The sequence below is a fragment of the Carcharhinus amblyrhynchos genome, chromosome 19 (genome assembly GCF_965287045.1).
Source record: "Carcharhinus amblyrhynchos chromosome 19, sCarAmb.v2.hapA, whole genome shotgun sequence".
Classification (NCBI taxonomy): Eukaryota; Metazoa; Chordata; class Chondrichthyes; order Carcharhiniformes; family Carcharhinidae; genus Carcharhinus; species Carcharhinus amblyrhynchos.
This window is the reverse complement of record NC_137342.1, coordinates 695,609-722,761: the sequence shown is the minus strand read 5'-3', so window position 1 is coordinate 722,761 and position 27,153 is coordinate 695,609. Positions and strand designations below refer to the sequence as shown.

At 44.7% G+C, this 27,153-nt stretch overlaps 1 protein-coding gene across 1 annotated transcript in view; it reads right to left on the bottom strand.

Moving 5' to 3' along the window:
- Positions 1 to 8,816: 8,816 nt before the first annotated feature.
- LOC145355253 (mitochondrial 10-formyltetrahydrofolate dehydrogenase-like) overlaps positions 8,817 to 27,153 on the bottom strand; it is a 120,685-nt gene continuing 102,348 nt past the window's right edge. Inside the window, exons 17-23 of the mRNA XM_080207122.1 lie at positions 24,466 to 24,559; positions 16,846 to 16,945; positions 16,621 to 16,719; positions 16,350 to 16,515; positions 14,720 to 14,825; positions 12,238 to 12,437; positions 8,817 to 9,788 (exon numbers count right to left, since the gene is read on the bottom strand). Of these exons, the coding sequence (XP_080063248.1) occupies positions 9,733 to 9,788; positions 12,238 to 12,437; positions 14,720 to 14,825; positions 16,350 to 16,515; positions 16,621 to 16,719; positions 16,846 to 16,945; positions 24,466 to 24,559 (821 nt within the window). The 3' untranslated portion in view covers positions 8,817 to 9,732. The remainder of the gene's footprint in view (positions 9,789 to 12,237; positions 12,438 to 14,719; positions 14,826 to 16,349; positions 16,516 to 16,620; positions 16,720 to 16,845; positions 16,946 to 24,465; positions 24,560 to 27,153) is intronic.

Below are 27,153 nucleotides of genomic sequence, written 5' to 3'. Positions count from 1 at the left end.
GACCTGGACAGGCTGGAAGAGTGGGCAACGTAGTAGCAGATGGAATATAATGTGGGAAAGTGAGAGATTATGTATTTTGGTGGGAAGAATAGTGGTGTAGACCATTTTCTAAATGGGGAAAGGGTTTGGAAATGTGAAGCACAAAGGGACATGGGAGTTTTGGTTCAGGAATCTCTTAAGGTTAACGTGCAGGATCAGTCGGCAGTTAGGAAGGCAAATTCAATTTTCCTTTCTAGAGGGCTAAAACACAAGGGCAGGGATGTACTGCTGAGGCTGCGTAAGGCTATGGTCAGACGCATTTGAAATACTGTGAGCAGTTTTGGGCCCCATATCTGAGGAAGGATGTGCTGTCCTTGGAGTAAGTCCAGAGGACGGTCACAGGAATGAAGGGTTTGTCACATGAGTAGTAGTTGAGGAGTTTGGGCCTCTGCTCAATAGAATTTAGAAGGAAGAGGATGGATCAAATTGAAACTTACATAAGCCTAGATGTTTCCACTAAGGGAAGAAATACAACTCGAGGGCACAACCTCAGAGTGAAGGGGCACTCCTTTAAAACTGAGATGAGGAATTTCTTCAGGCAGAGGGTGGAATTCATTGCTCTGGCTGTGGAGGCCAGGTCATTGAGCGTCTTTAAGACAGAGATAGATAGGTTCTTGATTAATAAAGGGATCAAGGGTTACGGGGAGAAGGCAGAAGAATAGGGATGAGAATCGTATCAGCCATGATTGAATGGTAGACCCGATAGGCCAAATGACCTAGTTCTGCTCTTATATTTTTGATCTTATGGGCTATTCCATTCCCATTTTTCAACACTTGGTCTGTAGCCATGCATGTTATGATGTTTCAAGGGCACTGGGAGTGAGTTGGAGGTCAGGGTAAGTCTAGATGATAGGAAAATCCCCCAGGAGAAGGAGGATCCGAGAGGGCCTGAGGGTCTTAGGTGCATCTGTTTTAATGCGAGGAGTGTGACGGGAAAGTCGGATGCACTTAGGGCCTTGATGTTCGCGAGGAATTTAGATGTGGTGGCAGTGACAGAGATGTGGTTAAAGGAGGGGCAGGACTGGCAGCTAAATATTCCTGGGTATAAGTGTTTTAGGTGTGATAGGGGAGGGTTGAAAAGAGGAGGGGGAGTGGCACTCTTAGTTAGGGAGCGGATCACAGCGGTGCAGAAGAAAGATAACATGGAGGGGTTGGAAATTGAGTCTCTGTGGGTGGAGTTGAGGAATAGGAAGGGGGCCATTACTATGCTAGGAGTGTACTATAGGCCGCCTGATAGCCCGCGGGCAGTGGAAGAGGGTATATGTAGGGACATTTTGGATAAGTGTAGGAAGAATAGGGTTGTTGTACTGGGAGATTTTAATCTCCCTGGGGTGGATTGGAAGGTGCCTAGAGCTGGGGGGTCTGATGGGGAGGAATTTGTAAGATGTGTATTGGAAGGATCCTTGCAACAGTATGTAGATAGCCCGACTAGAGAGGGGGCGATACTGGATTTAGTTCTGGGAAATGAGCCGGGTCAGGTGGTTGAGGTTGCAGTAGGCGAACATGTGGCTAATAGTGACCACAACTCTGTCTACTTTAGGATACGAATGGAAAAAGATGAGAGCTGTCCTAAGGGGGGGGGTGCTAAATTGGGGGAAGGCTAGATACAGCCAGATTAGGCAGGAGCTTAGGGATACAGACTGGGATAGGCTGTTGGAAGGCAAGACCACGTTAGGCATGTGGGAGTCTTTCAAGGGAAAACTGCAAAGGGTGCAGGAAAGGCATGTGCCGGTTAGGAGAAAGGATGGGAAAGGTAGGATTAGGGAACCGTGGATTACTAGAGATATAGAAGACCTGGTTAGGAAGAAACGAGAGGCGTATGTCAGGTCTAAGCAGCTGGGAACGGAGAGAGCGTTGGAGGAATACAGAGAGAGTAGGAGGGATCTCAAATGGGGAGTTAGGAGAGCAAAGAGGGGGCATGAGATGGCTTTGGAAGGTAGGGTTAAGGAGAATCCAAAGGCGTTTTACTCCTATCTTAAGAGCAAAAGGGTGGCTAGGGGTAAAATCGGTCCTCTCAGGGACCGGCGTGGGGAATTGTCCTTAGGGGCAGAGGGAATGGGGAGATCCTGAATGAATACTTTGTGTCGGTATTCACGAAGGAGAGGGGCTTGATGTCTGGTTCGATCATTGAGGGAGCGGTAGACCAATTGAAAGATCTATCGATTACGAGGGAAGAAGTGTTAGGGCTTTTAGATGGCATTAAAACCGATAAATCTCCGGGGTCCGATTGCATTTATCCTAGGCTGCTTAGAGAGGCGAGGGATGAGATTGCTGGGCCTCTGACACGAATCTTTGTCTCTTCTTTGGACACAGGTGAGGTCCCAGAGGACTGGAGGATAGCTAACGTGGTACTGTTGTTTAAAAAGGATAGGAGGGATAGCCTGGGTAACTATAGGCCGGTGAGCTTAACGTCAGTGGTAGGTAAGTTGATGGAGAGGATTCTTAGGGATAGGATGTATGCGCACTTAGAGCGTTGCGATCTGATTAAGGATACGCAGCATAGCTTTGTAAAGGGGAAGTCTTGCCTTACGAATCTGGTAGAATTCTTTGAGGAGGTGACAAAAACGGTCGACAAAGGACGAGCCGTTGATGTCGTCTATATGGATTTCAGTAAGGCGTTTGACAAAGTCCCTCATGGTAGGTTGGTATAGAAGATTAAAGCTCATGGGATATGTGGTCAGGTATCTAGATGGGTAGAGAACTGGCTTGCAAAGAGGAGTCAGAGAGTAGTAGTGGAGGGGTCCTTTTCTAGCTGGAGGTCTGTCACTAGTGGTGTGCCGCAGGGCTCAGTGCTGGGACCTCTTCTCTTTGTAGTGTATATAAATGATCTGGAAGAGGGAGTAGGTGGTGTGATCAGCAAATTTGCTGATGACACCAAGAAGGCTGGATTGGCGGGCAGTGAGGAGCAGTGTCTGGCAATACAGCGGCGGGATATTGATAGGCTGGTTGATTGGGCAGATACATGGCAAATGGAGTTTAATCCGGATAAATGTGAGGTGATGCATTTTGGCCGGAATAATGTAGGGGGAAGTTATATGGTAAAGGGTAAGCCTGTAAGGAGTATAGAATCGCAGCAAGACCTGGGGGTGCAAGTGCACAAGTCTTTGAAGGTGGCAGTGCAAGTGGAGAGTGTGGTGAAGAAAGCCTATGGTATGTTAGCCTTTATAGGAAGGGGTATAGAATATAAGAGCTGGAGTCTAATGTTGCAGTTGAACAGAACGTTGGTTAGGCCGCATTTGGAGTACTGCATCCAGTTCTGGTCGCCTTACTACCGGAAGGACGTGGAGACTCTGGAGAGAGTGCAGAAGAGGTTTACCAGGATGTTGCCTGGTATGGAAGGACTGGGGTATGAGGAAAGATTGAAGAAATTGGGGCTGTTTTCCCTTGAAAGACGCCGACTGAGGGGGGATCTAATAGAGGTATATAAGATTATGAAGGGTATAGATAGAGTAAACAGAGGTAAGCTATTTCCTGTGATAGAGACACGTAGGACAAGGGGCCATGGACTTAAGGTGAGGGCGGAGAGGTACAACACAGATATGAGAGGGAGGTTTTTCACACAGAGGGTAGTGGGGGGTATGGAATGCTCTGCCAAGTAAGGTGGTGGAGGCAAACACACTAGAGTCCTTTAAGAGTAACTTAGACAGGCACATGACTGAGTTGGAGATGGGTGGATATAGGAGATTGTTTTAAATAAGGGTCATTAGCATTGGGGCATCCCTGGTAATGTAAATGGATATGGTATGGTAGTGTTTTTTCTCTTTTCATTCAGGTTTTAAGTCGGTCCACCTCGTGTCCAACGAGGGGCATACACGCGATGGGTCGTACTGGGGCTGCTCTTGGTTGTTCGAGATTGGCCTAGTGCTTCATGTCGTTAGTGTGTGCCTAAACTGGACCAGATACTGGGCAAGACGACAGCTCAGTGACTATCGCTGATAGCAGGTACCCAGGAGATGTTAGGGGAAAGTGTTTCACTCAGAGGGTGGTGAGTGAATGGAATTGGCTGCCGTCGGTGGTGGTAGAGGTGAACTCACTGGGGTCTTTTAAGAGACTTCTGGATGAGTACATGGGATTGAGAGTTATAGATCGTTCAATGGCCTGGTAGGTATGGATATGATCAGCGCAACTTGTGGGCCGAAGGCCTGTTTGTGCTGTAGTGTTCTATGTTCTATCACAACCGCCTAGCTCTTATATTCTATGTCTCAGCTGATAAAGGGAAGTATCCCACATACCTTAACTACCTTATCTACCTGTCCTACTGTCTTCAAGGCTGATAATCAAAGTCAATATTCTGATCCTGCCTTTCTCCCATATCCCTTAATCCCTTTAGCCCTAAGAGCTGTATCTAATTTCTTCTTGAAATCTCTCATTTTGGCCTCAACAACTTAATGTGGTAGTGAATTACACCCACTCTGTGGGTGAAGAAATTTCTCTTCACCTCAGTTCTAAAAGATTTAGCCCTTATCCTCAAGCTATGACTTATTTCTGGATTCCCCCACTATAAGGAAAATTCTTCCTGAATCCACCTGTCTAATTTTTTTCGAATTTCAAAAGTTTCTACGAGATCCTCTCTCACACTTCTAAACTGCAATATAATCCTAACTGACTTAGTGTCTCCTCGTATGACAGACTTGCCACCCCAGGAATCAACCTGGTAAATCTTCACTGTATGTACTAAGGACATAGTGGGGCGGCACGGTAGCACAGTGGTTAGCATTGCTGCTTCACAGCTCCAGGGACCTGGGTTCAATTCTGGCTTGGGTCACTGTCTGTGTGGAGTTTGCACATTCTCCTCGTGTCTGCATGGATTTCCTCTGGGTACTTCGGTTTCCTCCCACAGTCCAAAAATGTGTGGGTCAGGTTGATTGGCCATGCTAAAAATTGCCCCTTAGTGTCGTGAGATGCGTAGGGTAGAGGGATTAGTGGGTAAATATGTAGGGATATGGGGGTAGGGCCTGGGTGGGATTGTGGTCGATGCAGACTTGATGGGTGAATGGCCTCCTTCTGAGCTGTAGGGTTTCTATGATTTCTATGACATTCTTCTTCAGATAAAGACACCAAAACTAACACAATACTATTGGTGTGGCCTCACCAACTCCCTATTTAAGAAAAACTTGGACAGGTTCGTGGATGAGAGGGGTGTGGAGGGATATGGTCCAAGTGCAGGTCAGTGGGACTAGGCAAAAAATGGTTCGGCACAGACAAGAAGGGCCAAAAGGCCTGTTTCTGAGTTGTAATTTTCTATGGTTCTATACAATTGCAGTAAAATATCCTGTGTTCAAATTCTCTTGCTATAAAGGCCAAATTACCATTTGCCTTCTTTACTGTCTGCCGTAACTGTGTGCTTACTTTCACTGACTGATGCACAAAGACACCAAAGTCTTGGAGTGCATAACCACAGATTCTTGAAGGTAGCAGGACAGGTGGATAATGCTTGTGAGGTTTTGAACACAAAAGCAAAGATGTAATGTTGAAATTGTATGAAATGATAGTTCGGCCACTGGTGGAATTTAGTGTGCGGTTCTGATCAGCACATTACAGAAAGGACATAATTCTCTGGAGAGAGTGCACAGGAGATTTACAAGAATGTTGCCAGAGCTTGAAAATTGCAGCTTTGAGGAGAGAGGTTAGAGTTGTTTTCCTTAGAACAGAGAAAGTTAAGGGGTAACCTAATTGAGATGTATAAAATTATGAGGGGGCCTAGACAGGGTAGATAGGAAAGACTTGTTTCCCCTAGCTGATTGGTAGACAGATTAGAGGAGATATGAGGAAAAACCTTTTCACCCCAAAGGTGGTGGGTATTTGGAATTCACTTCATAAACTGGTGGTTGAGACTAAAGTGCTCAACTCATTTAAAGATATTGTATCTGAAATGCTGTGACCTCCAAATGGGTCAGGTGCTGGAAAGTGGGGTTAACGTGTCACCAGTACAGACACGATGGGCTGAATAGGCTTTTTCTGCACTGTAACTTTTCTACGGTTCTATCAAATTCTAATCAACTATTCACTTTCCCCAAACACTTAGAACATAGAACATAGAACATTACAGCGCAGAACAGGCCCTTCGGCCCACGATGTTGCGCCGACCAGTTACAAAAACAATGACCCACTAGCCTATACCAATCCCTTTTCATCCATAAACCTATCCACAGATCTCTTAAACGCCCCCAAACTAGGCGCATTTACAACTGCAGCAGGCAGGGCATTCCAATCCCTCACCACCCGCTGGGTAAAGAACCTACCCCTGACATCCGTCCTGTAGCTACCCCCCCTTAATTTAAAGCCATGCCCCCTCGTGCTAGCTTTCTCCATCCGAGGAAAAAGGCTATCACTATCCACCCTATCTAAACCTCTAATCATCTTATATGTTTCAATAAGATCCCCTCTTAGCCGCCTTCTTTCCAACGAAAACAACCCTAAATCCCTCAGTCTCTCCTCATAGGACCTCCCCACCATACCAGGCAACATCCTAAGTAAACCTCCTCTGCACCCTCTCCAAAGCCTCCACATCCTTCTTGTAATGTGGGGACCAGAACTGCACACAGTACTCCAAGTGCGGCCGCACCAGAGTAGTGTACAGTTGCAACATGACGCTGCGACTCCTAAATTCAATCCCCCTACCAATAAACGCCAAGACACCGTACGCCTTCTTAACAACCTTATCTACTTGATTCCCAACTTTCAGGGATCTATGTACACATACACCTAGATCCCTCTGTTCATCCACACTATTCAAAGTCCTCCCGTTAGCCCTATACTCAACACATCTGTTGTTCCTACCAAAGTGAATTACCTCACACTTCTCCGCATTAAATTCCATCCGCCACCTCTCGGCCCAGCTCTGCAACCTATCTAAGTCTCCCTGCAGACTATGACACCCTTCCTCACAATCTACCACACCTCCGACTTTGGTGTCATCAGCAAATTTACTAATCCACCCAACTATACCCTCATCCAGATCATTAATAAAGATTACAAACAACAGTGGCCCCAAAACAGATCCCTGAGGCACACCACTCGTAACCAAACTCCATGATGAATATTTACCATCAACCACCACCCTCTGTCTCTTATCTGATAGCCAATTCCTGATCCAACTTCTTAGATTACCCACAATCCCATACATCTGCATTTTCTGCAGAAGCCTACCATGGTGAACCTTATCAAACGCCTTACTAAAATCCATATATACCACGTCAACTGCCTTACCCCCATCCACCTCTTTGGTCACTTTCTCAAAAAACTCAATAAGGTTAGTAAGGCACGACCTACCCGCTACAAAACCACGCTGACTATCTCCAATCAATTCATTACACTCCATTACTTAGCCACTTGGACACAGTCAATGCTTCACTCTTCATTTTAAGCTGAAAAGGTAACAAACTCATGCAAAGAATATAAAGATATAATTCAACTTCAAAGTGAATAGGAAGAAACTCAAGAACCATAGAATGATTATAGAATCCTGTAGTCTACAAGGAGACCATTCTGCCCATCAAGTCCGTACAGACCCAAGTCCTATTCCTGTAACCCGACAGATGTACCCTGCTAATTCCCCTGACGATAAGGGCAATTTAGCATGGCCAATCAACCTAACATGCATATCTTTGGACTGTGGGAGGAAACTGGAGCACCTGGAAGAAACCCACGCAAACACGAAATATGCAAACTCCATACAGTCACCCAAGCTGGGAAGTGAACATGAGTCCCTGGCTCTGTGAGGCAGTAGTACCAACCGCTGTCACCACGCTGCCCTGGGTTCCTGTTGCTGTGAGCGAGCAGTGCTAACCATTGTGCTGCCCTGGGTCCATGGCTCTGTGAGGCAGCAGTGCTAACCACTGTGCCAGTCTGGGTCCCTGGTGCTATGGTACAGCAGTGTTGACCACTGTGCTACCGTGCTGCCCTGCGCCCCTGGTGCTGTGAGACAGCAGTGCTGACCACTGTGCTGCCCTGGGTCCCTGATGCTGACCGCTGTGCTGCCCTGGTGCTGTGAGGCAGTAGTGCTAACCATTGTGCCACCATGCCACCCTGGGTCCCTGGTGCTGTGAGACAGCAGTGCTGACCACTGAGCCACCCTGAGTCCCCGGTGCTGTGAGACAGCAGTGCTGACTACTGAGCCACCCTGAGTCCCCGGTGCAGAGAGACAGCAGTGCTGACCACTGAGCCACCCTGAGTCCCCGGTGCAGAGAGACAGCAGTGCTGACCACTGAGCCACCCTGAGTCCCCGGTGCAGAGAGACAGCAGTGCTGACCACTGAGCCACCCTGAGTCCCCGGTGCAGAGAGACAGCAGTGCTGACCACTGAGCCACCCTGAGTCCCCGGTGCAGAGAGACAGCAGTGCTGACCACTGAGCCACCCTGAGTCCCCGGTGCTGTGAGACAGCAGTGCTGACCACTGAGCTACCCTGAGTCCCTGGTGCTGTGAGACAGCAGTGCTGACCACTGAGCCACCCTGAGTCCCCGGTGCAGAGAGACAGCAGTGCTGACCACTGAGCCACCCTGAGTCCCCGGTGCTGTGAGACAGCAGTGCTGACCACTGAGCTACCCTGAGTCCCTGGTGCTGTGAGACAGCACTGCTGACCACGGTGCCACTGAAGAGTGTGATCATAAATGGGAGATGCATTTCCAGACACAGGTCTTAAAATTGGTGGCTTTACTCCAAGTCCATTGGAACAAAATTTGAGGTGGGACATGCAAGAACAACGGCTGCAAGCTATAATTACCAAATACCCAGCATTAAATCAGTAGAAATTTAACAAGAAATGTACTTGACATCAGTTGGAATGCACAGCAAAGCTTTAATTTTACCAAATAAAATCATGAGATGCACATTCAAACTGACTAACTTTTACATATATGATGAATACATTTAAGTTAATGGGTTTTTAAACAATCTTTAAATGGGAACAGACTGAGCATATCTTCTTTACCTCAGAGTGGTGAACAATTGGAATACACTGGGGATTGGAGCTCTCTTTTTTTGCCATCAGGAATGAGTGAGACTGGTTCCTCACTGACCTAGAGATCATGTTCTGTCTCTATGCTTGCCTGGATTAATCTCAATCACCCTATGGGTGTGAAAAATAATTTTCAGGGATATTTTAGTCCCTTATTGTCCATTCTGCTTTTTGTTGTTTGCTTCTCCCAGGAGATCACAACTGCCAGGGTGGACGTAAGCAGTCATCACAGTGTGGGGCACTCAAATTGGCCTTTTCATGTCTGTCAGTTTTGCATGTCAATTAGATTTTACTCTTTTAAAACTTCCAATCAAATAACAATTCACTGTCACATTTCACGAATCCAAGAACCCAGTATACAAACGAGTTTGAACATAAAATATTTCTGAGTGTAATTCTGAATATAATTTTCACCTGAATAGCTGATTGCATGCAAAGGAAAAGCTCTGGCTGAGATTTTAAAACCACCAAGAAGTGATTATTTGAGGTACATTGAGGCATGTGGAGATGTCAACGCATCCTCAATTTAAATGCAATTATGATTTTAGCTTCTCTTCGTGTGCTATCATTAAGAGGCAAGTGAGTATCCTGGGACTCAGTACACTTGAATTGTAACTCAGTGTTCACCTGTACAGTTGAGTTGTACTGTAGTGTTTCTATAGTGGTGTTAGCTTTGCTGAATACTGGATAAAGTATAGCCAATGAGAGGAAAGGGAAGACATTTTTGTGATCAGGATCTAATACTCCACAGTCAAAGCTTTGGTTCGGAGATATTCATGAAGAGCTTCCTCACCTGAAAAGAAAAGGTTAAGAAACTCACCAAAATGATTCCAAGAAAGAGAATGTAAGTAAAAAATCAGAATGCTGACAGAAGTCACAAACCACAAGCACTGGACAAAGTCACCCTGCAATGATGGGAAGTTTGTAGATAAAATTACATAACATCAATTAATACATTAAAAATCTTATGAATGCCAGTTTTCCATCCCTCCTAGAAAGCTGATGTTGTTTTGCATGACTACAGTTCTTCAGCTAGTTTTGGGCAACCATTTATGATCTGCTGCTTCCTATTCTATTAACTATTTAACCACACAAATCAAAGCATTATATCTAAATGGTGATTGAAACTGGACCCCTACAACTGAAACTAACTGATTATTAACTATGTGGAACACAAGAACTGAAGTTTCCCATTCAGCCTATCAAGCATTTTCTATCATTACATTAGATCATGATCTGTAACTCAAATCTGGTCTTTCTTCTATAACCTTATACCTAACACATGACGACGATGGCATTGCTGCAACTGCCTCAGTACTCAGTGCTGACAACTGCCAATGTCCAGTCGTAATTCTACAACTCATCCGCTTCATCCAGGACCACAATGTCTACACCTTCAACAATCAGTTCTTTGTCCAGACATGAACAGCCATGGGGACCAAATTTGCACCTCAATATGTCAACATCTTCATGCACAGGTTTTCTTCCTTTAGACTCATGGCGAATAATCACTGAAACAACTAAACGATGACATCAACAAATTTCATCCACCATCAGACTCACCATGGACAACTCTCCAGAATCAGTTGCATTCTTGGACACACGCACCTTCATCAAGGACGGTCACCTCAGCACTTCACTGTACCGCAAGCCCACGGAAACCTCACGATGCTCCACTTCTCCAGCTTCCACATACAGAGCGGCACGGTAGCACAGTGGTTAGCACTGCTGCTTCACAGCTCCAGGGACCTGGGTTCGATTCCATGCTTAGGTCACTGTCTGTGTAGAGTTTGCACATTCTCCCCGTGTCTGTGTGGGTTTCCTCCGGGTACCCCGGTTTCCTCCCACAGTCCAAAGATGTGCGGGTTAGGCTGATTGGTCATGCTGTAATTGCCCCTTAGCATCTTGAGATGCGTAGGTTAGTGGGATTAGTGGGTATAATATGTAGGAATATGGGGGTAGGGTCTGGGTGGGATAGTGTTCGATGCAGACTCGATGGGCCAAAGGGCCTCTTTCTGCACTATAAGCCCGCCATATACACAGGATCTGCTCAAATATGGAGGAATGCAACAGATACCTACAGACGCTGAATGATGCCCTCGTAAGAAGAGGGTATGGTATTCAACTCATCAATCGACAGTCCGAGGCGCCAAAGTGAAAAACTGCACCGACCTCCTCACAAGGCAAATATGGGACATGGCCAACAGAGCACCCTTCGTTGTCCAGTAATTCCCCAGAGCAGAGAAGCTACATCTTCTCCGGAACCTTCAGCGTGTCATTGATGAAGACGAACATCTCACCAAGACCACCCCCACTACTCGCCTTTAAACGAACGCGCAATCTCAAACAGACCATTGTCCACAGCAAACTACCCAGCCTTCAGGAGGACAGTGACCGCGACACCACACAACCCTGCACAGCGACATCTGCAAAACGTGCCAGATCATCTCACATGAGAATACCATCCACCAGGCATCCTCTTGCGTCTTGGCCAACGTTGTCTACCTGATACGATGCAGGAGAGAATGTCCCGAGGCATGATATATTGGCGACATCATGCAGACGCTACGACAATGGATAATGGACACTGCTCGGCAATCACCAGGCAGGAGTGTTCCTTTCCTGTCGGGGAACACTTCAGCAGTGGAGAACACTCAGCCTCCGATCTTTGGGTAAGCATTCTCCAAGACAACAACGCAGAGTCACTGAGCAGATACTGCTAGCCAAGTTCAGCACATGAGGAAGGCCTCACCCGGGGTCTTGGGTTCATGTCACACTATCTGTAACCCCCACGACTTGCCTGGGTTTGCAAAATCTCACTAACTGTCCTGGCTGAAGACAATTCACACCTCTTTAACCTGTGCTTAACCCTCTCTCCACTCACATTGTCTGTACCTGTAAAGAATTGATTCCCTGTTAAGACTTGCGTTCCAACTGTTATCCCTGTCTATATATGCTGTGTTTGTGAATCCAACTCTCTACTCGCCTGATGAAGGAGCAGCGCTCCGAAAGCTCTTGCTACCAAATAAACTTGTTGGACTTTAACCTGGTATTGTGAGACTTCTTACTGTCCATTCACTCCATCCTGGGCTTCAGCATAACCCTTTCTGCTCAGTCACAGTGTGAGTGCTGTAATGTGAAGACACTTCTGCTGTCCGACAATAAACATTCAATCCTGCAACAGTTTCTTGTGAACTTCACACTTGGTGTAAGCTGTGTTTCTGAATAAAGTGTAAACTTACCCAGATCTTTCCCAAATCCAGACTGTTTGAAGCCCCCAAAGGGAGCTGCAACATCAGTTTTATTATATGTGTTGATAAATACAGTTCCAGCATCGAGTCCATCGCTCACATACATCGCTTTCCCAATGTCCTTCGTAAAAACTCCAGAAGCTAAACCAAACTCTGTATTATTTGCCCGCTGCAATACTCCATCAATATCTCTGAAACCAAGTGAATATATGGAGATTAAAATCAGTACTTTACACTGGATTATCAATTTCACCTCTAATTAACTAACTATTTCTTCAAAACCAGATTTTTTTTTATTCCTTCACAAAACATATGTGTCGCTGGCTAAACCCATCCCTAATTGCCCTGAGAAGCTGGTGGTGAGCCACCTTTTTGAACTGCTACAGGTACACCTACAGTGTTGTTTTGGGGGGAAGTTTCAGGATTTTGACCCAGTGACAGTGAGGCAATTGAAGGAGATGGTGTTTCTATCTGTTGCCCTTGTCTTTCCAGGGGCTAGGGGGTTGCAGCTTTAGAAGATGCAGTCAAGGGAGTCTTGGTGAGTTGCTGCAATGCATTTTGAAGATTATACACACAACTGCCGCTGTGCGTCAGTGGTGGAGACAAGAGTATGTTTTTTTTAAGTTGGCGAATGGGTTGCGAATGGTAAGCAGATTGCTTTATCCTGGATGGTGTCGAGCTTTTGAGTGTCATTGGAGCTGCAATTATGCAGGCAAGTGAAGAGTATTCCATCAGATTCCTGACTTGTGCCTTGTAGATGGTGAACAGGATTTGAAATTCTACTTGAGTTATGATATAGAATCATTCAAAGTTTACTCACTGACACAGATGCAGATTCTCTCCAAAAATACCCTGAATATAGCCTATACACAACAACATTTGAAAACTAAGTCTCTGTATTGGAGTAGGCAATAAAAGACCTTAAAGGAGGAGATGTGTACAAGCTAGAGACATTCTCACGAGGAGGAAAGGATGGGCACCCAAAACTTAAGCTCCCTGGATAATCAAAGTTATGGAGATTAAAATAAACCAGAAAACTAAAGCTTGCATTAAATGGCAGACTCGAAAGAGAATCAAACTGAACACCAAAAGTTACAGGAGAGAACTGGAAGAGAACATGTCAGGGTCAAAAGGATGTATGAAAATGGATTTGGTTTTACAAATGTGAAGAGTAAAAGAGACTAAGAAGATAAACTTGTGGATGCTGTTACTGTAACAATAAAGAAGAAGATAGTATAGAAATTAGACAGAATAAGGAGGAGCAATTTGAAAAGTTGATGGTGGGCTCAAAGGGGAAAAGTCACCCTATCCAGGTGGACTCATCAACAAGGGGCAAGCAGGAAGGTGGAGTTAAGACCATGACTGCACTGAATGTCTTTGCAAGCTTGAGGGGCTGAATGGCCTACTTGTGCTTATAGAAAATTATATACAGGATCCACAGCTATTCTCGTTACAAGCTATTGGCAGGACTTGGGTTTTCAAAGCATAATTTCAATAGATAGCAAAAAATTTAAATGTCATAATTAGTGAGGAGGATGGTAAGAGATCTGGGAGAACATAGAAATGGGCAGGCACAGGACAGGGATAATTTTACAAAAGAGTGACATTATTAATTTTAGCAGCAGAATGAGTAGAGACACTGAAAATTAAAGACAGGCTGTCAAAATGACATTGGCTTTATAAACAGAAGCATGGATTACAAATCCAAGGAGCTTTCTAAACCTTTACACACTGGTTAGCCCTATGAGGAGTACTGTATTTAATTCTTTCCCAATTTGGATTGTAAGACTTTGGAGGGAGTACAGAAGAAATTTAATAGAATGGCTCCAGGATGAGGGTCTTCAGAACTGTGGGGAACTGGAACAAATGAGATTGCTATCTTTAGAGCAGGGAAGATTGAGGGAGATTGAAAAGTAAGCAGAAGCATGATTCAGTGCCAGAACCAGAGGCAGCTGATTTAACAACAAACAAAACCAGGAACAAAAGAAAATTACTGCGTGAGTTCTTCTGATCTGGCATACTCTGCCTGAAAGAATGTGGAAAAGATTCAGTAATAGCTTTCCAGAGGGAATTGGGTGAATATTCAAAGGCTACAGAGAAAGAGTTGAGGGGTAGGAGACACTGGAGCTCCTTCAAAAGCCATGTGGGTTGCATGGCCTTTCTTTCTTGTCTCATTTCATGAGCCTCGGTAGGGAACTATTAAACAACATATGTTAATATGCAAAGAAATCTTATTTAAATTCTTATAGGCCATGTTTCTGTTTTGGATACACACACATCACTCCACAGTCTTCCCTTCCTCACCAGTCACTGCACAGCCCATGAGTAAAATAGAGATAGCAGAACATATGGTAGACTGTGTTGTGCCTGTACCATTATATTGAAAGATCATTTGATTTATTGTACAGTACTGACTATGATCTCTCCCTACCCACTCAGCGGGTCAGGAGCTCCATTTCAGCTTCCAACTCACCCATCTTTGAATTTAGAAATGACCATCACTGGTCCAAAAGACTCCTCCTTAGCAATGTACATGTCATCCTCCACATCAGTAAAAACTGTCGGCTCCATAAAGAAACCTAAAGCAAAAATAAACAATTGGAGATGGAGTGACAGACACTGAGCCAACGTTGAGCTGGGCACACTATAGAGATTGTACCTGAACTCATGTCCTTTTCACAGCTCACTGGACTCGCTGCCTCAGCCCAATCCTCATCCTCACCATTTACTAGGGAATCTGAACTCAATTTCTGATTAACTGATCAGTATCCCTAGTAGATTCGAATGTAGTGTTCCCAATCTATTAACTGCCCATTGATGGAAGTTGCCAAAATTTGGATTTTTAATTTAAAAAGTGAAAACATTTAAGTGTTGATTCATTAAAAACAAACCCATTAACCAACATAATCCCTCATTATTAACCAACACTAAACCCCATTAACCAATACAACACCAAATCATTAACCAACATTAAACCCCATAACCAACACTAACCCCCATTATTAGCTATCACCAAAGATAGGTAATTTTAATCTATGTAGATTAAAGCATGAAATTACAAAAAGGTATTGGTTGATTAAGTGAAGAAGCAAAACTTGGCAAGTGACTTACGATGTACTTTCTAAATGGGGCCAAGTTAGAAACAGTGGCGGTCCAAAGAGACTTGAGGTTCAGGTAACAAATCATTAAAATGGAATGAACAGGTACAGAAAATTACCATTGGCTAATGGGATTATGGTCTTCATCTGGAGGGGAATGTGTGGATTTATAGCAATAGGGCAGAGGTGAGGGCCTGGGTAAAATAATGTCAGAGAGTTGGTGCAGACTCATTGGGCCAAATGGCCTCTTTCTAGACTGAATGGATTCTATGATTCTATGAATAGAAATAATGGAGTAGCAGGTCATGTTTCAGGTATATAAAGCCTGCTTTAGACCATTTATTATATTCTGGGCACAAAGCATAGGAGGAATATATTGGCCGTGGAATAGGGTATCTTTACTAGAATGATAGCTGGATTTCAATGGTTGAACTACAAATAGAGATTAAATAAACAAAGGGTGTATTCTCTGAAATTTAGAAGGTTAGATTTGATTGAAGTTTTTAAGATATGAATGAGGACAACTGGTATCAATAGAGAGACAGTATTTCCAAGGGCTAAGGGACACCGTCTAAATATTAGAGGCAGACCTTTCAGGAGTGAAATTAAGAAACACTTCGACAAACAAAGGGTGTTCAAAGTTTTGAATTTTCTTCCATAAATGACATTTGATGCTGGATCAATTGTCTAAGATTGATGGATTTTTGTTATCCATAGTGATATGCGATGGAGGCCTGTATACAAAGTTAGGATGAAGATCAGCCACGATCTCACTGAACAGTAGTTAAGTGGTTAAATCCTGCTCCTATAGCAGTACACATCCTCTGCTTTGTTGCATTCTATCACCTTATGATCCTTCAGTCTTTCCAATATCACTTTCTGTTGGTGCCTTTGATTTAATTTGAAGTGAATGTGAAAATAAAAGCACTAAAGATTTTTCAACTGAACCACATGCAATTTGAGTTGCTTTTTTGGTCCATTTCTATGAAGTGAAGGACTTCATACCAGGTGGTAAAATGGATTTTCCCCCATATACCAGTGTCGCTCCTTCCTTTACTCCAATTTCACAATATTCAAGCAGCTTTTCCAGATGGGCTTTATGGTTTTGTGGTCCATGATCTGTTGATCTGTTCAAAGGATCACCAATTTTCATCTTTTTAATCTCCTCAACCTGAAAGTAGCATGGGAAGTAAACATCAGACAAATGTACACAAATATTGTGTGTTGTTCCTTTTAAGGCTGTAGGACACTAAAGAAGGACTTTGGAGTTACTTACCACTTTCCGAACAAATTCATCATGGACAGACTCTTCGACAAACAAACGGCCAGCAGCAATGCAATTCTCCCCCTTATTGAAATATACAGCTCCCATACCCTGGAGAGGAGCAAAGAATAAGGATTTGAAAGACTAATGCTGAGCTGGGAAGGGGGTGTGGGGGACAAGAATTGGGACCAGTTCTCATAGAGTTAGAAGGATTGGGATGTCTCAGGCTGCACTCACCATTCTAACAGCTTTGTCAAGGTCACAGTCATTAAAGATGATAAGCGGTGATTTCCCACCCAGTTCCAAAGAGACCTTTTTCAGATTACTCACAGCACAGCTGTTAAACAGATATTTAAAGCTCAGTTATCATCAGTCATTCATAACTATTTAACATTCTTCAACAATAACCATCTATTTCTATAGGAGCTAATCTCATGTGAAAGCAAATCCTTGTTTAAATCCCAGCCATACTAATAAGAAGTGAAGCTGTGTCAGAGATGTGTGTATAATTGCTCTCATACTTGGAGTACTGTGTGCAGTTCTGGTCCCCGCATTACAAGAAGGATGTGGAGGCGTTGGAGAGGGTGCAGAGGAGGTTTACTAGGATGTTGCCTGGTATGGTGGGGAGGTCCTATGAGGAGAGACCGAGGGATTTAGGGTTGTTTTCGTTGGAAAGAAGGCGGCTAAGAGGGGATCTTATTGAAACATATAAGATGATTAGAGGTTTAGATAGGGTGGATAGTGATAGCCTTTTTCCTCGGATGGAGAAAGCTAGCACGAGGGGGCATGGCTTTAAATTAAGGGGGGGTAGCTACAGGACGGATGTCAGGGGTAGGTTCTTTACCCAGCGGGTGGTGAGGGATTGGAATGCCCTGCCTGCTGCAGTTGTAAATGCGTCTAGTTTGGGGGCGTTTAAGAGATCTCTGGATAGGTTTATGGACGAAAAGGGATTGGTATAGGCTAGTGGGTCATTGTTTTTGTAACTGGTCGGCGCAACATCGTGGGCCGAAGGGCCTGTTCTGCGCTGTAATGTTCTATGTTCTATGTTCTATTACTTCCACAAATTATCACTGAATATTTATTGATGGAATGTTGATGCTTTCTGAATGGTAAGAATCAAACTACTTATTTGTACCAGTGTTTCTCTCAATGTCAGAGGAGCAGCTGTTTAGTAACAAAAATATAAATTCTTAAATGTGTTTTACCCCCACTCTTACTGGTGAATTATCATATATAATTATCAGTAAACCCTAGAATACTGTGAACCTGCTTTTTATTAAGATGACTGAGTCTCTTAGAGAGTTGCCTTAGTTCTAAACTTGTAATTCTCCACCAATCTCTCTCTCCTAAGGAGATTTTCCAATTCTCTGTGGTATCCTCACCAACCACCAATCTTCTCGAGCTGCACTTCCTGCTCCTGTGACCCAGATTACTGTTTATCCTTTTCTAAGAGCGAAGACTTATCTATCCACCCATGAAGACACAAGAAAGAGGCCATTCACCATCTTTACAGTATTCTGAGTTATTGAATTGACAAGATGCTTTAGCTGTTCATTTCATTTTTCTTATTCTGCTCTGAAATTCTCTTCATTTGCATCTTTATCTTTCTCCGTATGCCTATCCACTGACCATTTGAAAGCCCTTAAAGTTGGCGAGTCCACAACTGCTGCAGGCAGGGCATTCCATGCCCTTACTACCCTCTGAGTAAAGAACCTATCTCTGACATCCGTCCTATAATTACCATCCCTTAATTTAAAGCTATGTCCCCTCGAGTTAGCCATCACCATCCGAGGAAAAAGGCTCTCACTGTCCACCCTATCCAATCCTTTGATCATCTTGTATGCCTCAATTAGGTCACCTTGTAACCTTCTCTCTAATGAAAATAACCTCAAGTCCCTCAGCCTTTCCTCATAAGACCTTCCCACCATACCAGGCAACATCCTGGTAAACCCTTTCCAATGCCTCCACATCCTTCTTATAATGCAGCGACCAGAACTGTACGCAATACTCCAAGTGCGGCCGCACCAGAGTTTTGTACAGTTGTAACATGACCTCACAGCTCCGAAATTCAATCCCTCTACCAATAAAAGCTAACACACTGTACGCCTTCTTAACAACCTTATCAACCTGGGTGCCAACTTTCAAGGAGCTATGCACATGTACCCCGAGATCTCTCTGCTCGTCAACACTACGAAGAGTCCTTTCATTAGCCCTATATTCTGTACTCCTGTTACTCTTACCAAAGTGAATCACCTCACACTTTTCTGTATTAAACTCCATTTGCCACCTCTCAGTCCAGCTCTGCAGCTTATCTATGTCCCTCTGCAAACTGTAACATCCATCCTCACTGTCAACAACTCCTCCAATTTTGGTGTCATCAGCAAATTTACTAATCCATCCTTCTACACCCTCATCTAGGTCATTTATAAAAATGACAAACAGCAGTGGCCCCAAAACAGATCCTTGAGGTACACCACTTGTAACTGAACTCCAGGTTGAATATTTCCCATCAGCCACCACCCTCTGTCTTCTATCAGCTAGCCAATTCCTGATCCAAACTGCTAAATCACCCTCAATCCCATGCATCTGCATTTTCTGCAGTAGCCTACCATGGGGAACCTTATCAAACGCTTTGCTAAAATCCATATACACCACATCAACTGCCTTACCCTTATCCACCTCTTTGGTCACCTTTTCAAAAAACTCGATAAGGTTTGTGAGGCACGACCTATCCTTCACAAAACCGTGTTGACTATCCCTAATCAATTTATTTCCCTCGAGATGATTATAAATCCTATCCCTTATAATTCTTTCCAAAACTTTGCCCACAACAGAAGTAAGGCTCACTGGTCTATAATTCCCAGGATGGTATCTACTCCCCTTCTTGAACAAGGGGACAACATTTGCTATCCTCCAGTCTTCCAGCACTATACCTGTAAGCAATGACGACATGAAGATCAAAGCCAAAAGCTCTGCAATCTCCTCCCTAGCCTCCCAGAGAATCCTAGGGTAAATCCCATCAGGCCCAGGGGACTTATCTATTTTCATACTCTCATACTTTCTGTCTCATATTTACAGATTTTTCCTTCACAAAGATGCAGTACTGCAGTGATTTGTTGGTTTTACCCAGCAACCAAAAAAGTCATAATGTCACTGGTGGTACCATGAGCGACGCATTGATTTAATTCTCCAAAAGATTTTACAATAGCTCAGTATTGCTGAAAAAAAATACACGTTAACAAACTTTTAATCTTGCACTCATCAGAACAATTCACAAAAACACCAAACTTAAAGGCAACAAAAAATGTCTAGAATCATAAAATCCTAGAATCGAGCTTGCACCGACTCTGACAGAGCACCTTGCCCATTTCCAATCTTGTGTATTTACCCCTAACCGGCACATCTTGGGACACTAAGGGGCAATTTAGCATGGCCAATCCAACTAATCCACATCTTTGAACTGTGGGAGGAAACCGGAGCAAATCCATGCAGACACAGGGAGAACTGCAAACTCCACACAGTCACACGAGGCCAAAATTGAACTCAGATACTTGGCGCTGTAAGGCAGTGTTGCCAACCACTGTGCCACCCTGCCATCCATACTTCAAGAGAGTGATGATTGATTGGTAAGTGGACTCTGGTTGGCAGAGGCATTGCCAATGGAAAATGCAGCAGTTAACTGCCAAACTCTGCTTAAATTCAAACCATGATGTGGGTATGCCGGCGTTGGACTGGCGTAAACACAGTAAAAAGTCTGACAACACCAGGTTTTAGTCCAACCTATTTATTTGATAATATACTCACTAGCTTTCGGGGTTACCCCCTTCGTCAGGTGAATGGAGAGTTCTGGCCTCAGACAGAGCATATAAAGCACAGACAGTTTAGAGATTACTGATTAAAATGCGAATCCTTACACCTAACCTGCTGTTCAAGACCTGAAGTGGCTGATAATGTGAGTGGAAGGAGCACTGATCACAGTTTAAAGAGATGTGTATTGTCTCCAGACAGTACAGTAAGTGAGGTTTTGCAAACCCAGGCAAGTCATGGGGGTTACAGATAGTGCGACATGAACCCAAGATCCCTGTTGAGACTGTCCTCATGTGTGCGGAACTTGGCTATCAGTCTCTGCTCAGCGACTCTGCGCTGTCGTGTGTCGTGAAGGCCGCCTTGGAGAATGCTTACCCGAAGGTCAGAGGCTGAATGCCCGTGACCACTGAAGTGTTCACCAACAGGAAGTTGCCTGGTGACTGTCGAGCGATGTTCATTCATCCGTTGTCGTAGCGTCTGCATGGTCTCCCCAATGTACCATGCTTCGGGACATCCTTTCTTGCAACGTATCAGGTAGACAATGTTGGCCGAGTTGCAAGAGTATTTACCATGTACCTGGTGGATGGTACTCTCACGTGTGATGATGGTATCCATGTCGATGATCCGGCATGTCTTGCAGAGGTTGCTGTGACAGGGTTGTGTGGTATTGTGGTCACTGTTCTCCTGAAGGCTGGGTAGTTTGCTGCGAACAATGGTCTGTTTGAGGTTGCGTGGTTGTCTGAAAGCAAGAAGTGGGGGTGTGGGGATAGCCCTGGCGAGATGTTTGTCTTCATCAATGATATGTTGAAGACTCCGGAGAAGATGTCGTAGCTTCTCCGCTCCGGGGAAGTACTGGACGACGAAGGGTACTCTGTCCACTGTGTCCTGTGTTTGCCTTCTGAGGAGATCGGTGCGGTTTTTCGCTGTGGCGCATCGGAACTGCCGATCTATGAGTCGAGCACCATATCCTGTTCTTATGAGGGCATCTTTCAGGGTCTGGAGGTGTCTGTCACGATCCTCCTCATCTGAGCAAATCCTGTGTATACGGAGGGCTTGTCCATAGGGAATGGCTTCTTTAACATGTTTAGGGTGGAAACTGGAGAAGTGGAGCATTGTGAGATTGTCTGTGGGCTTGCGGTACAGTGAGGTGCTGAGGTGACCGTCCTTAATGGAGATGCGTGTGTCCAAGAATGCAACTGATTCTGGGGAATAGTCCATGGTGAGTCTGATGGTGGGGTGGAATTTGTTGATATCATCATATAGTTGTTTCAGTGATTGTTCACCATGAGGCCAAAGGAAGAAAATGTCATCGATGTATCTAGTGTATAGCATCGGTTGAAGATTCTGTGCAGTGAAGAAGTCTTGTTCGAACCTGTGCATGAAGATGTTGGCATATTGAGGTGCAAATTTGGTCCCCATGGCTGTTCCATGTGTCTGGATGAAAAACTGGTTGTTGAAGGTGAAGACATTGTGGTCCAGGATAAAGCGGATGAGTTGTAAAATTGCATCTGGAAACTGGCAGTTGTCAGCATTGAGTACTGAGGCAGTCGCAGCAATGCCATCGTTGTGGGGGATGTTGGTGTAGAGCGCTGAGACATCCATTGTGACGAGGAGTGTCCCTGGTTCAACTGCTCCGTGTGTGCTGAGTTTCAGTAGGAAGTCCGTAGTGTCGCGACAAAAGCTGGGGGTTCTTTGTACAATGGGTTTCAGGATGCCCTCGACGTAGCCGGAGAGGTTCTCACACAGAGTCCCATTGCCCGATACAATGGGACGGCCAGGTGTGTTTGCCTTGTGTATCTTTGGGAGGCAGTAGAGATCTCCAATGCGGGGAGTACGTGGAATGAGAGCACGGAGGGTGCTCTGAAGGTCCGGATCAAAGGTCTTGATCAGATTGTTGAGTTGACGAGTGTGTTCTTTGGTCGGATCTGTGGGTAATTGTCTGTAGTGTTCCTCATTGTTTAGTTGTCGGTACACTTCTTTACAGTAATCCGTTCTGTTCAGTATGACGATGGCCGCTCCTTTGTCTGCTGGTTTGATGACAATGTTGCGGTTTGTCTTGAGAGCGTGGATGGCGTTGCGTTGTGCTTGGGTGATGTTCGGGGCTGTCTTGTGAGTGCGGCTGATGAATCTGGTGTTAACGCACCTCCTGATGGTTTGGGCATACAAGTCCAGTCGAGGGCAGCGGCATTCCGGAGGAGTCCAATTGGATTCCTTCCTCTTAGGCTGTTGCACTGCGGATCTCTCTGTCGGCTGTTCTGGTTCATCGACTGTCTCATTGTGTTCGTTGCTGGCCTCTTGGGGTTTGTGGAAAAACTCCCGCAGCCAAACAGACCATTGTTCGCAGCAAACTACCCAGCCTTCAGGAGAACAGTGACCACAATACCACACAACCCTGTCACAGCAACCTCTGCAAGACATGCCGGATCATCGACATGGATACCATCATCACACGTGAGAATACCATCCACCAGGTACATGGTAAATACTCTTGCAACTCGGCCAACATTGTCTACCTGATACGTTGCAAGAAAGGATGTCCCGAAGCATGGTACACTGGGGAGACCATGCAGACGCTACGACAACGGATGAATGAACATCGCTCGACAGTCACCAGGCAACTTCCTGTTGGCGAACACTTCAGTGGTCACGGGCATTCAGCCTCTGACCTTCGGGTAAGCATTCTCCAAGGCGGCCTTCACGACACACGACAGCGCAGAGTCGCTGAGCAGAGACTGATAGCCAAGTTCCGCACACATGAGGACGGTCTCAACAGGGATCTTGGGTTCATGTCACACTATCTGTAACCCCCATGACTTGCCTGGGTTTGCAAAACCTCACTTACTGTACTGTCTGGAGACAATACACATCTCTTTAAACTGTGATCAGTGCTCCTTCCACTCACATTATCAGCCACTTCAGGTCTTGAACAGCAGGTTAGGTGTAAGGATTCGCATTTTAATCAGTAATCTCTAAACTGTCTGTGCTTTATATGCTCTGTCTGAGGCCAGAACTCTCCATTCACCTGACGAAGGGGGTAACCCCGAAAGCTAGTGAGTATATTATCAAATAAATAGGTTGGACTAAAACCTGGTGTTGTCAGACTTTTTACTAAATTCAAACCAGGCAGGTTAACTCTGATTGGTCAATGGGAATGTGCCAGAAAATGGCTGTCATTTTGTTTAGTTGAAACTTAGTTGTACATGTTCTTTCTATTTGCAGGCAGGGTCCTAAATAGCTTCTAGCATGCGTGTGTACACTGCACTGCAAGCCTGACTGGTAATCTTCAATTTATTGCCAGCGTAATTCCTATCACACTGAAGATTGTTTACTACATTGTTCAATTGTGGAATCACATTTAATGTTGGACACTTTTAATTTTACAAGCACGGGACAGATTGAGTATAATAGGTACCTTGCCTGTTGCGAACAGCCAAAAGAGACATGCTGTTTGTTATAACTGCCAGTCTTTGGGACATACAGCTTCCATACTTATGGATCGTATCAAACAGCAAGACCGTTCAGCTGCTCGCAACAGATAAGCTACCAACGTACCAAAACTAGCTCATGCTTGCAAAACTCAAAATTGGATATGGATATTTTTTACTGTTTCAGAATAATGGATTAGCCTTTTAATCGACACTGTGTGTGAATTAACAAAGTTCCCTGCAGGTCAGCAGTATGTCTGTGTGGGCACACGTTGGAGTTTTTCAGCGTATGGCTGTGCACTTGCCAGTTTGTGTGCAGTTTACACAGGAATGTTTGGGTTGCATGCCGTGCAGTTGAGAGTGAAGATTGCCTGAGTGTAAAATCTCTAATATAGAAGTATCCAAACACTAAATCTGTATGGATTGGCTAGAAATCTGTTAGGAGGAAGAAGCTCTCACAACTGGTATAGATTGCCAAACAAATACCCAGTACAGAGTCATTCTCCATTCCACAATCCCAATACAATCCATTCTTCGTTCTCCCGGCTCCTACATGTTTTGGAAAAAGTGGGGGAGGGTTTGACATTGTCCCTGTAGAATATGCCAAAATAGGTTTTGTACATACGTTTTCATGATCTCTTTTCCAATTGGGGTGGATCCTGTGAACCCCAGCTTGCGAATATCTGGGTGCTCCGACAGTCGCTGTCCGACAAGGCCACCTGGGGTCAAATGTGAAAGATTAGAAAACATTTGTGGTAATCAGACTCTGATTAAACATTTGAAAGCGGGAAAGTGGAACTGAGCCACTTCAGATCAGTCATGATCTTATTGAATGGCGGGGCAGTCTCGAAGGTCTAGATGGCCTACTCCTGCTCCTACTTCTTATGTTTTTATGTTCTTATTCTCATCAATACCAGTTTGATAGTTGCAATCTTTTGGCAGGTATGGTAGCACAGTAATTACATTACTGAACTAACAGCTGACAGCACTGCATTTCCATCATTGTCCCTGGGTACATCCTATTCCAATGGCAGGATAGATCCACCAGAGGTGGCAACACAGTGCCATACAGTCGGTGCAGAGTGGTCCTCATAGTCTTCACCATTGACTCTGGACCCCATGACCTCACAGCAGCAGGTTAAACACGGGCAAGGAAACCATCTGCGTATTACTATCAACCATCCTTCCTCAGTTGATGAATTTGAACTGGCCAAGTTCTGAAGGACATATTGTAAACTGTGACAAGTTGGTGGAATAGACGGATGGATGCAGATGAAGTTCAATATGAGAAATGTGACGTGATACATTCTGGTAGGAAGAACATGGAGGAGTAATACAAAATAAAGGGTACAACCGTAAAGGTGTTCAAAAACAGAGGTACCTGGTTTATATGTGCATAATTCATTAAAGGTGTTAGGACAGGTTGAGAGTGCAGTTAAAAAGCAAATAGTATCCTAGGTTTTATTAATAAGAGCAAAGAGAACAAGGACAATATGCTGAATTTGAGTTACACCTCAGCTGGAATATTGCATAGGTTCTAGGTGTCACATCTATCATTGCCATCATGCTGGGGATCAACTCTCAATAAAGAGTGCAGGAGAGCATGCCAGGAGCAACATGAAGCAATCTGTTGAAGTTACAATACAGGATTACATGCATGCAAGCAGCATGTCTTGGACACAGGTAGGCGATCCTAAAACTAACAGTCGGACCCAAATTCTGCAATTCTGCCCCATCCAGCCATGAATGGTTGTGTGGAAAACTAATGAACAAGAGAAACTTCCAAAAACATTCCAACCCTCAATGGTGGGGGAGCCAAAAAACAAAATGGCCGCATTTGCAATCATTTTAAGACACAGGTTTAAGGTGCTGGGAAGCAGGTACAGCGGAGATGTTAGGGGTAAGTTTTTCACTCAGAGGGTGGTGAGTGAGTGAGTGGAATCAGCTGCCGTCGGTGGTGGTAGAGGCGAACTCGCTGGGGTCCTTTAAAAGACTTCTGGATGAGTATAAGGAATCTAATGGCATTGGAAGTTACAGATAGTTCTATGGCTTGGTAGGTATAGATGTGATCGGCACAACTTGTGAGCCGAAGGGCCTGTTTGTGCTGTAGTGTTCTATGTTCTATTTTCAGCTAGAAGTGCCAAGTGGATGATTCAGCTCAGTCTCCTCTTCAAATCACCAGCATCACAGATGACAATTTTCAGCCAGTCCAATTCACTTCACATGATATCCAAGAAATGGCTGATCACATTGGACAGAGCCCTATCCACAAGCCCTGACAGCATCCCAGCTGTGATAATAAAGACTTGTGTTCCAGAATTAGAATTTGTGCACCTGTAGATAAGCTGTTTCGGTACAGTCTCAACACTGACAACATCTGACTTAACAAAATGAAAAATTTGCTCCCGATTTTGAGGTAATTGCAACATATTTGTAGCCTACCTGCCACAGTGCTGCAATGTTCCTGTTGCGCTGAAGAGTTCCCACCCTGCAGCTCTATGCCGAGTTAGTCTTATGGGCAGTCATATTCTGCTGGACACACATACCCATCCACTTAACCCATTCGGATCAGTACTGTGTCGGGGGTGGTGTAGTCCAGGGGGTGTCAGACTCTATGTGGGACTCGTACCACCTCCACTTCAGCAGATCGAAGTTAAACTGGGCATGGGGTACGAGGTGCGGGCGGGCAGGCAACTACAAGAGGATTAATGTGCAAATACTGGGGGCGGGGAGGGCACTAATGGCCATGAAGGCAGGCAGGGGGGCAAGGAAGTGGATGAGGATGACAAACACTAGTGTGGCACATTAGAAATGGTTCACACCTGCACTCAGAATTCAGGCCTGTTGTGGTTTGGGAGGGTCACTGTTGTCCTTGGTCCTTTTTGGAAATGAGAACTATGTTAACATTCTCGTTTCAGTTCAAGACCTGGCAAACAGGAGTCACAGGATGCAGACATTGTTGCTGCAAATATAGAAGGGAATCATAAGTTGTAATATATATAAATGATTTGGAGGAAAATGTAACTGGTTTGATAGTAAGTTTGTGGACGACACAAAGGTTGGTGGATTTGCAGATAGCAGTGATGACCATCAGAGGATACAGCAGTAGAGAGATCGTCTGGAGACTTGGGCGGAGAGATGGAAGTTGGAGTTTAATCCAGACGAATGTAAAGTCTAATACAGAGAGGAAATACACAGTAAATGGCAGAATCCTTAAGAGTACTGACAGACAGAGGGATCTGGGTGTACAGATACAGTGATTTGATTTAGTATTGCCACATGTTTTAACGTACTGTGAGAAGTCCACAATTTG